Raw genomic sequence first — 11,760 nt, forward strand, 5'->3', positions numbered from 1 at the left:
CATAATCGTCTTGTCTGACAGGAGGTATGTTAGGAATAATTCATGGTCATCATTGTTGATGGTCCAAGATTTTCACGTGTTTCTCTTTTTGTGTTATTCATCGATCATCGGTCTCTTTTCTATTTGGTTTCAAGACCTATTTATTTGCAAATGTTCCCCCTTTGAATATTGAAGAGACGTGGTTTTAATGAGTTTAATGGAAATGTAACTGATTTGTTATTAATTGTTTTGTAACTAATTCGTCCATTGGAATACCATAATGACTCCGACTTGGACAATCCTTCAGAGTCTGGTAAGTTGAGTTCGTGCCGAGTATGGAACTCGTTGCCCGACTTCATAATAATTCTCTGACCTCATAAAACTCCCGGAATGTATAGTATGAGATTTGTCTAATTAGGAAGAATTGAACACGGTTTGGTCCTTTTCACGAATCTTCAAATTCTTTATTAAAACCTACAAAACGAAAATGCCTTAATAGTAAAACTCTTAAAAACAACAAGTTCTAAAAATATAATGTGATAGACTCTCATCACAATTCCCAAACTTGAAAATTTCTTTGTCCTCAAAGGAAATGCTCGAAAATAAAATTTAAGAAAAGTGTAGAATTTACCTAATTTGATGATAATTGTTAAGTTGATGTTATTTATTAGAATACTTCCATGTTCCGGACAATCTCCACTTTCATTCTCACGCATTGGATTGAATAACTCAAAATACTTTACTCGTACTTCATATCTACTCAATCATTTTTTCTCTTCACACCAATTCACTTAAACGAAAATTTCACTGAGACATCATATATAAATCATTTTATCACTGATTTGTAAACACGCTATCAAATTATTATTAAATACACACTAATCTTAAAGGTTAAAGGTTGTACTCCTTCCGATCTCAAATATAAGGAATAATTTTTTTCAATAGTCTTAAATATATCTATAATTATTACCTTCAATGTAATTATTCTAAATATACTCTCACTTTTTTATATTTCTTTGTTTTTAACGATTTTTAAAGAAAAAATATGAATAAAATTAAAAAATATATAAAACTTAAATATTTTTTAAATGTGAACTTTTTTTATATTATACGAGACCAGAGAGTACGTGAATTAGTTTAAAGGTTAAGCTAAATTAAAATTAAACACTTCATTTTTTTATTCATCTTCTTTGTCTATTCAAAATACATGTAGACTTTAAAATAACAAAGATATTCATTTAAAATGTTCAAATAATAATTTCTATATCAATTTGGAGTCAAGCAAAAAAAACCCAACTAAGAGACTTCTTAAAGCAAACCAAACTTTTTTTTCTTCCAAAAGAGACATTAATCATGATACTCTCTCCCAACTTAATTCTTAATTCTGTTTTCTTGTTAAACTTGAAAATTGAAATAAACTTGGCAAGTGTCAACTTTACTTTATTTTTTATTCCAAATAAAAGCCGTCTTTTCCGGTTCTCCAAATCCAAAGTCGTACGTATTAAAATCATCACCCACAAATTTGAAATTCCAATTTTCAAAGAAAGAGTTTTCATTCACATTTGTCCCTTTTCATTTTTAATTCATTCTCTCACCTGCCAAATCCACTTTCCTTTCTCACTCATCATCTACTCCAGCTTCCCTTCCTTCTTTTCACTTTAAAAAAAAGATAATCTAAATTAATTAACTAATCATTCCATTAATCTAATTAATTAAAAAAAGTGATAAGCTTGTTTTGTAAAGCTTATAGAGTGAAATGATTTTTAGTTGAAGTTGTTGATTAGAAGAAGAAAAGAATATAGAGATAAGAGAAAACGAAGCATGGTGTTGAGAAAAGTGGGTAAGTATGAAATTGGAAGAACCATTGGTGAAGGAACCTTCGCGAAGGTTAAGTTCGCTCAGAATACTGAAACTGGTGAAAGCGTTGCTATGAAGATACTCGATCGTAGCACCATCATCAAGCATAAAATGGCCGATCAGGTACGCGTTTTTTGTTCTAATCATCATCCATTTCGTTCAATTGTTTTTAATTTTAGTTTCATTTAGTGATTTTAATGCGTTGTTGAATTGAAGGAATATATAGTTTGAGCTTGTGTTTATTGAATTGAAGAGTTTCATAACTGATTTTGTTTCAAGTGGAATTTGATTTTAGTAAGTGTGTGTTTGGTTCTACGGCGGCGATGAGAATTGATTCTGGTTAAAAGTGAGTTGGATGTAGATTTATGTTTGGATAATTTTATGCAAATTTGAGTTGCACACTAAATTTTTCAATGTAAAAATCACGTTTATAACTCAAAAGTTACCTATTCTAGCTTCTGAAGAATCAATTATGGAGTCAGAATCAATGATACTTTAAAAGAACTAAACACCTCAAAATCATTCCACAATCAATCGAGACATGCAGTGAGTTCACTGTGTTTTTGCTTCGGAGCGTAGAGTGATAAAATGTAGCTTTTCTGCTGGATTGAAAAATTTACTTCAAGTTTTTGGCTAATCTAGCTTTTAGAGTAAAAACATTCACTAATAAGCCATTTCAATTTAAACTCAATTGTAGACAAACGAATTTTGTTCAAAATCATGTTTGATTTGATAACATTTGATATCGCCTACTCAAACATAGAGTGTTTTCATTGTTTTATTTTATAGTAGTTTCTACTCATAGTAAGTTAATTTTCCTGATGCATGATGTGGTTATAGGGAGTTTCGGTGTGGTTTTTAGTAATACTATTAAGGGGAATGTGGTTGTGGATGTAAGTCTTTTTAATTCTTGAGTGATGGTAAATGTTTTGATTGAATTGGCATCCCGTAAGTGACGAACGAGTGGGGTTTAAGACATTTATTTTTGCTTGGATTTTTTTTCCCTTTTTATGATACAAGAGGTTTGATGCTTACTATATTTGTGATTGCTATGGTTTCTATTTACATTGCCATGTTTGCTATTTGTTTATTTATTTGTTTAAATTTGATGCAGATCAAGAGGGAGATTTCTATTATGAAACTAGTTAGACATCCATATGTTGTTCGCCTCCATGAGGTATGTGGTATGTTATTGTCTGTAGGTGTTGTTTCATTCTCCCTTCTTAAAGGTAATTAAGGGGCTGTTTGTCTTTTGCTATGAAATTAATCATTTGTGCACCAAGTCCTGATGAATACATGTGAAGTGTGAAATAAATTTAACTTGTAAACTTCATAAGTTTTTTCAGGTTAGTAAAGTAAAACCTAAATTATAAATTTCCGGTTCTTTAACTGCGTGAGGAGAGAAGCAATATTGTAGGAATCAATTTTGAATTGGACTTGGTTTGGAACTTTCCCTTTCTCTTTTCCGTATGTTATTATCCCTCAAAATATATGTTTTAGAAGAACTGCTCCAACAACCCAATATTGATAAATGTTTTTATCTTGTTTGTTGTCACTGTTACAAGTTATTCGTTCTGTTTTAAATTATGGTTTTCTTCAGGTTCTGGCCAACCGTACTAAGATTTATATCATATTGGAGTTCATCACAGGTGGTGAATTGTTTGATAAAATTGTGAGTAGCTAAAAATGGATCAATGTTTTTTTCCGTTAAATTTCAATCATGATTTTTTCAGCACTTTTTCTGGCATTGAATATATAATGAAGATAAGAATGATGCAGGTACACCACGGGCGTCTCAGTGAAGCTGAATCTAGGAGATACTTCCAACAGCTTATTGATGGTGTAGATTATTGCCATAGTAAGGGAGTTTATCATAGAGATTTAAAGGTTTGTACTGACTGACACCTGGAATGCTTTATTCATCCATATCGTGGTGTCATCTAACAGTTTTCCTCCCCTTTTTGCAGCCTGAAAACCTTTTACTTGATTCACTAGGAAACATGAAGATTTCAGATTTTGGTTTGAGTGCTTTGCCAGAACAGGTGAGATTCATAATTCATAAATTTGACTAGAAGTTATGAATCCGTGTAGATCAAATCATATATAGGTTTTAAGTACTGACGCGTGCTTAAATTTGTGAAATTTTTCATAGGGGGTTAGTATGCTGCGGACAACTTGTGGAACTCCTAATTATGTAGCTCCTGAGGTAGTATTTGTTTTGCTCACTGCTCTCTTAATATGATTTTATGTCAACTTTGGCTACTCACTATGCTAGTATTTGAGCTTCTTTATTTGACATTTATCTTTGTGACCTCAGGTACTCAGTCACAAGGGTTATAATGGTGCTCCAGCAGATGTTTGGTCCTGTGGCGTTATCCTCTATGTTCTAATGGCGGGATATCTTCCCTTTGATGAGCTTGATCTTACCACGCTATATAGTAAGGCATGGATTTAGACATCAAATCTGCATTTTTCTGCATATTAGATGGAATTTCCATTGTTGAATACTCTCTCCGGTCACTATTATAAGGAAAGGTTTATTTTTTATCTAGTCTATATATAGACCATATATAGAACAGATATATCTGTTATTCATTGAATAACTGATGTATCTAGTCTATATATTGACCAAATACAAAATGAAGTTTTGCTTATAATAGTGATCAAAAGGAGTATTTGTTTTATCTATTTATCTTGCAATTGCATATAATAACATATTATGTCGGCTGCATTGTTTAAGAGGTGCTGGCTTCTGTTCGTACAAGTTCTTGTGATAATGAATTTTTGTGATAATGAATTAGTTTCTAAAAGTTCTTGTCAAAAGGCTCAGGACTACATAGTCTAATAATAATTTGTTTTCAAAAAGATGTTCAAAAGAAAATTCAGATTTGTATTAATGGTATTGATTTTTTCTTACTTCCTTGCAGATTGACAAAGCAGAGTTTTCATGCCCTGCTTGGTTTCCTGTGGGAGCGAAATCTTTGATACAGCGAATCTTGGACCCAAACCCTGAGAATGTAAGAATTTCCTCTGCAGAACAAGATTTTTATCAATGTCCAAAGAGGTTTGAAACATGGCATTTCAGCATCAATCAATTTATAATTAATGTTGTCCGAGCTCAGAAACTGAAAATTAATTGTGTTCATGAACTTCACAAAATTCATGTTGCATCTCAAGGGATCTAGAATGTCATAGTGTGTCATGATATGTAGTTGTCAATCTTGGTAATGAAATTATATGATATTTATTAAAAGAAAAACTGTAATTAAAAATTGATTGATCAGACCCAACAGTATTGATGGCTTTTCTGTTGTAGCCGGATCATTTGGATATCAAATCGCACTCACTTATAAATTTCTTTCCCCAGTCGAAATAAGGACTTTTAATGTTTGTTGTCTCTTAGATTATTTAAAAAATATCTTGTTGTTATTTTATTTAAAGAAAAAGATAATATATTGTTTTATCTTTAGAATATCTATAGTATTAGGAATGTACCAATTATCATGATTAGTTTCCATATTTGATCAGGGTTAGAAGTTCAGTATATTAGTATAAATAAGGGTTAGTCCATAATATATTTGGATTATCATATCAAGGCATAATCGTTGTTGAAATCATAGGGTTTTCATTGAGGAAAGAAAAGGATTTTATTACGATTTCGGATTTAATTTGATCCATGTAGCCGATCCCACTTAGTGGGATAAGGCTTGATCATTGTTGCTGTTGTTGTTGCGGTTTTAATATATTAGTATGTACGTAAAGAAGGAATCCCAAAAAATTTATTTTAGGCTAGAATTAATCATAGATCTTATATCGGGCCTTGCATAGATGTCCAGTCCTGCAAACTTTACACTCTCCATATCTATATGCCTGGGCACAAGGTGGGTGTCTCGACTGAGATCTTAATTTGACTAGAGATATAGCCCAAGTAATCTTTATAATACTTGGGCATCCTCACCTATAGAGCTTATTTTTAGATTGAGTTAACCCTAGCTCAAATTCTAAAGAGAAGAGTTAATTTAATGTTATGGTTCTGACTATACTAATCCTTACTAATCTTCCTGTTGGTGTGAGACCTAAAAGTTTTTATTTCATCAATTATATTTCACCAAATACTTGTTGATTATTTTCTATAGTATTAATTCCGTTAATATGGTTGAACAATATTGTTGAAGGTGAACTATTCATCCTTTGCAGTTCAAGGATTTATTCCATTTTCTGTTGTATAGATTGGTTTTAGTTTACATGATGACTATATTGTTTTACTATCTACAGTTTAGTGGATATAATATATAGTTCATTGCAATATTTGAACAGAGTCTTTCTCATTCTCATCCATGTGTGTTTATGTGCATGTTGAATTCAGCGTATTACCATTGAGCAGATTAGAAATGACGAGTGGTTTCAAAAAAGCTATGTTCCTGTCCATCTCCTCGAGTATGAAGATGTAAATCTGGATGACATAAATGCTGCATTTGACAGTGTTGAGGTCTGTTTATATTTTCATTCTGCATTAGAGGTTATATATTGTAGGATTTTCTTTTACATTTGAGCTAATTCACCTCAGCCTTTCCGAATGTACCCTATCAGCTTCAATCATCGGAATGGATTGGGCACATTTTGAATGCCCTGTCCTCCTACCTTGAATTTTTTTGGAGTACAAAATAACAATATCAGTGAAAGATATTTGTTGAGATATTATTGTATTTGTTCAGATACTATTCTCTTCTTAATTGATCCTATTCCCTAATCTTAGGGATTAAGTAGGTTAAGCCTTATGTATATATATTATATACTCCTCTCTCTTTTATACAAGATAATATAACATTACTCAGTTTTAAGTAAATTTAAGTTATAAAATGTCTTAAAAGTTGATCAATTAATAGCATTGAAATCTCTGGTTTACTCAAAACTCAAAGATCAATGATGACGAAGGAGATATTTATTGAAAGGTACTGATGAATGCAAAAGCTATCGTCACAGCTATCTTAATATTTTACGCCCCATCAATTCGGGAGAAGACTTTCTGTTTCATGCACATTGATATGAAAATTGTATCAGTTATATTGACATACTGATTATTTTGTTGCTGAAGGATCAGAGGGATAATCGGCAATGTGAGGTTGAGGACACGGGTCCTCTAGTTCTTAATGCGTTCGACATGATAATGTTATCTCAAGGCTTAAACCTTGCATCAATCTTTGATCGGGGACAGGTATTTCATTTTTAAAGAATTACACTGTTATTTATTTTATAACTCAATAATCATGTGTAAATATTCAAAAAATTGCCTATTTAATATGGCTTGCTATGAAAAATGCATAATTGCACTCCCATATTCTGTCATTATCTTAAGGACACTATGAAGTACCAAACACGCTTCGTCACTCAAAAGCCAGTGAAAGTGGTTTTAACAAGTATGGAAGTTGTGGCACAGTCAATGGGATTCAAGACGCATATTCGTAACTACAAGGTTGGTACCATTTGTTCACTTATATCTAGATTGTATTAATTCAACTTAAGATTAAGCTTGCGTTATTTTTTTATTTTATTAATCTGAAGTGGTCTTTGGTCTATATTTTCAGATGAGAATAGAGGGTATTTCAGCAAATAAGAAATCCCATTTTTCAGTTATATTGGAAGTAAGTTGATAATTCTCTTCTTCACTTTAAACAGTCCCTTAACATTTCGGCTTTCAATTTCATTTCTTGATCTCTCTTTTTTTTTTTTGGTTTGTTCAAAAAGGTTTTTGAAGTTGCTCCAACATTTTTCATGGTGGATATTCAGAAAGCAGCTGGAGATGCCAGTGAGTATCTCAAGGTCAGTTTTAAGAGTTGTTTGTATAGTTGGTGTTATACCTCACCTTTCTTTCCATCAATTTATTGCAATTTTAACAACAAAGTACATCTGTGTTGCAGTTTTACAAGAATTTTTCTAGCAATCTTGAAGATATCATCTGGAAATCGCCTCATGAAACAAGCAAATTGAAGACCTCCAAGAATAGAAGCAAGAGACACTAGTTTTGTTGCCCGCGGCATCTTTTGTTCTAATTGAAAAGCAAAGACGGAAAATATCTAGTTGTGGAATTGGATGGAGAAAAAAAGTCTAGCTGTGTAAGATATATTTATGCGGAAGTGTTACAGAAAACACCCGAGTCACCTCTTTAGTATCTATAACCAACCCAGGCCTCTTTATATATACAAGATCAGATTCAAATTCGAAAGAGAAAAAGGTATCAGGTGTAAACTGTAATGACAAAAATGGTGAGTTCGGTGTTTGTAAATTTCTTTTTTCCTTTTTTTTTTGTCTTGCCTTTACAATGTATCCAGATTTTACAGTCAGAAGAGTGTAAGTGTTGATTGAGTGTACTCATAGTTTTCATGTTATCGGTTCATATGTTTTCTTTTTGGTGCTCCATCACTAAAACTAGTAGAAAATGAAAAATAAATTGCTAATGAACTTTCACTCGTTTACACTTGAATTTTAATTACTTTTGATGTGCAAACCATAATTTACCATATGTAAACGGTTTGTCACCTAGTCAATACATGGTATAGTTTTGTTTTTGTGAAGTTACAATCAAAAATCAAAAGTTAACTAACTATAACTATTCAAAACTTGTCAATATATAAAGTAACATATGAGTTGTAGAAGTAAATGTAGAAAATGTGAAAAAAGATTATCTGCTTTTGGTCATCTCTTGATTGGTAACTCGTGAACTTTTAGCTGCATTTTATAGAGGATATCAGAGAAAACTACCAACATTCCCACAAGAGCATTGTCCATTGACAAATTTATGTAGCTTTTTACTATCTTTAACAATGATTTCCCTACTAGATAGTGTTGAGATGTACTTCACAAAATTATGGCAATCCCTGCACATTAAGGTATTCTTCACAACTCTTATTGGCGAAGAATTTGGCAAATTCTCCAACCCAAATGTAATAGCTAGCTTCTCACTATGATAAATGGTAGAGGAAGATTCTTCATGTTCCTTTTCACTTATTTCAACACTTTCTAACATCTCATATCCAAGATTCTTTGCTTTTGCAAGTAAATCATTCAATGATTTACTCACCAGTGGAGTTTCTAGGTGCGCTTTGTCATTTGTTTCAAATGAATACACTCTGTCTTTGATGCTAATCCAGCTCCAATCTTCTAACTTTTCGATTTTCTCTTCTATCATTATATTCTTCACTAGAGAAACCTCCTCGAACCGCCCGGCTGAGACGTACGTATTCAATAGCAATGTGTACGTCTCGATATCTTTCGGTTTTAGACTTAATAGCTTTTCTGCAGCATCACATCCCAATTCTAGATTCCCTTGGCTTAGACAACCAGCAATCAAATTTGACCAAATAAACTCACTAGCCTCATAATCCATTTTCTTTATAAAATCGAAAGCTTCCTCAAGCCGACCGAGCCTCACTAACATATCAACCAAACAAGCATAATGGCCCATCACAGGTTTAATTTTATATTTCTTTTGCATAATCTCAAAGTAATTGAATGCCTCGTTGGCCATACCTGCACTTCCACAGGCCGATAAAATGCCGACAAAAGTGATCTCGTTAGGTCTAACTCCTACAAGTTCCATATCCTGGAAAAGATTCAATGCTTGTTTTGACCAACCATGCCGTGCAAAACAAGTAATCATGGAAGTCCATGAAAACATTGTTCTGATAGACATCTCTAGAAAAATTTTGCTTGCTTTCTCAATGCTTCCACATTTGTTATACATATTAATCATAGAACAACCTACAGAAACACTGGATAAGATGCCGGTTTTGATTGTCTGAGCATGAATCTGTTCGCCTTGTTCTAAAGCCATCATTCTACTGCAAACACTCAACACACTTGAGAAGGTAAAAGAATCAGGTTTCATTCTAGATCGATTCAAGTTGGAGAAAAATTCAAGTGCTTCACTTCCACTTCGGTACGCAGAAAGATTATCATATGAAAGTTCCATCATCTGTGCATGTCCAGCAATCATAGCATTCCAAGTAACCAAATCGACATCATCCAATCCTTTAAACAACCTTTGAACTTCACCAATACAACCGCATTTAATGTACAAATACAATAAAGAATTCCGAACGGGTGGGTTTGATTCGTATCCTAATTTAGCGCACAAAGAATGAACCTGAATCCCAAACTCTAAGCACTTAACCTCACAACACTGACGCAATACACTAGTTAGTGTATACTCATTAGGCTGAACCTGCACTTCATCTAAAAGCATCTCAACAAAAACTCTCAAACCCTTCATAGCCTTACCATTCTCGCCGCATGAAGTAATCGCCGCAGTCCAAGAAATAACATCCTTTTCTCTGATTTTCCTAAACGCTCTTAGCCCAAACCTCAAGTTACCACCGCATTTAGAGTACAAACCACAAAGCGCATTGCCGATACTCGTGTCAAAATCGACATCGCATTTGATTATGTAAGCATGTAACTGTTCTCCTATCTTCAAAGATTGCAAAGATGTACAAGCATTAAGGGCTATAGCAAGAGTGTAAGTTGAAGGGTAACACTCTGAATGTAACAGCATCTCTTGAAACAAATGTATAGCATGTTTTGGCATCGAGTTTTGCACATAACCTCTCATTAAATTGGTCCAAGAAACAGCGTTTTTTCGGTTTATGTGATCAAATGCTCTTTGAGCACACTCCATTTTACCGCATTTGGCGTAAACGTTGACCAAAATTGTTGCCAAAAAAGGGTCTTCATAGTTACCTGTTTTCACTATGTGGCAGTGAATAATTTGTGTAGATGAAAAGGAGCCATTTTCTACGCAATGTTGTAACAAGGGAATGTAGAAAGATGTATCTACTTGTTCTTTACCCTCTTTTGCCAATGAAAGTGCTTCTTGAAAATTAAGGTGCTTGTTTGGATCCAAATGTGTTGATATGTGGCTTTTCTGTAATGAAGCACTTTGACCCTGAAAGCATAAGGTGCAGGTAAATATTTAGGGCATGTTTGGATAAAGGGCTTATTTTCAGTTTATAGCACAAGTGCTTCTCAAAATAAACTTATGAATAAGTTTACATAAGCTATTTTTATAACAAAAGATAAAATAAATTCAAAAAAAAATTGTGAAAAATGTCATTGGAAATGTCTCCCAAACAGTGACACAAAACTTAGTCAATTCGAAAAAGCCCCAATAAGCCAGGTACTCTTTAAGGTTGATTATGGAATTAATTATAATTTTGCAACTCCATTAAAATTGGGATTGAGTTTTGAACAACTTATTTGGAGTAATACACTAGTAAGCTCTGTACAAATAACTCATGGCATACTATTAAGCTGTTTTTGACTTATTTCAATGAAGGTATGTTTGGATAAACAACTTAATTAAACATATAGAATAAAAACTTATTATAGAAGTGCTTAACACTTTTCTAAAAAGAAATCGAGTACATAACAAACAAAAGCAGAAAATTTGTACCTTATGTGGTGAAAAAGAAGTTGTTGGATATTTTCTGAATTGCGGGTGAAGGTTACGAGTTGCAGAGATAGGAAGTAGAGAAGGTAAAGAAATTATGGAATGGAGATCCATAGTATGAAGGAAGGATAAGGTAAATCTTGAGCAATGATTTCGATGTGAACCAGTCGCTGAGTAATGTGAGAGACGAATAGCTACTTCAATTCCCTTTATTCCTAGTTTTTTTTTTGTTTTTACGTTTTTATATACTTTTTATACCTTCTGTTTTTCTTTTATCGTTTTTATTTATTTATATCGATCAATTATTTTTATTTTTTTATACTTTTAGTTTAATTTATTATTTTTAATATAAATTTTTTGTTTAGGTCTTCAATGTATGACCATGTTAATGTTTATATTTTTTATTTTTTTTATTTAATATTTTGTTATTATTAATTTTATGTTAATATTATTAAGATTTTATAGGTGAATATTTTTTT

General features: G+C 32.5%; 2 protein-coding genes across 2 annotated transcripts; one reads left to right on the forward strand and one right to left on the reverse strand.

Annotated features, from left to right (window-relative positions):
* Positions 1-1,464: 1,464 nt before the first annotated feature.
* LOC127118646 (CBL-interacting serine/threonine-protein kinase 8) lies at positions 1,465-8,230 on the forward strand. The gene is made up of 14 exons (XM_051048879.1): positions 1,465-1,959; positions 2,951-3,013; positions 3,437-3,508; positions 3,616-3,723; positions 3,804-3,878; positions 3,989-4,042; positions 4,154-4,279; positions 4,764-4,853; positions 6,203-6,325; positions 6,932-7,051; positions 7,193-7,309; positions 7,422-7,478; positions 7,582-7,656; positions 7,755-8,230. Exons 1-14 carry the CDS (start codon positions 1,801-1,803, stop codon positions 7,854-7,856), a joined length of 1,341 nt encoding a protein of 446 aa, XP_050904836.1. The 5' UTR covers positions 1,465-1,800; the 3' UTR covers positions 7,857-8,230.
* A 36-nt stretch (positions 8,231-8,266) lies between these two features.
* Positions 8,267-11,513, reverse strand: LOC127118645 (putative pentatricopeptide repeat-containing protein At3g13770, mitochondrial). The gene is made up of 2 exons (XM_051048878.1): positions 11,285-11,513; positions 8,267-10,777 (listed from the first exon to the last, which is right to left on the reverse strand). Exons 1-2 carry the CDS (start codon positions 11,393-11,395, stop codon positions 8,582-8,584), a joined length of 2,307 nt encoding a protein of 768 aa, XP_050904835.1. The 5' UTR covers positions 11,396-11,513; the 3' UTR covers positions 8,267-8,581.
* Positions 11,514-11,760: the final 247 nt, after the last annotated feature.

The sequence above is a fragment of the Lathyrus oleraceus genome, chromosome 2 (genome assembly GCF_024323335.1).
Source record: "Lathyrus oleraceus cultivar Zhongwan6 chromosome 2, CAAS_Psat_ZW6_1.0, whole genome shotgun sequence".
NCBI classification, from domain to species: Eukaryota; Viridiplantae; Streptophyta; class Magnoliopsida; order Fabales; family Fabaceae; genus Lathyrus; species Lathyrus oleraceus.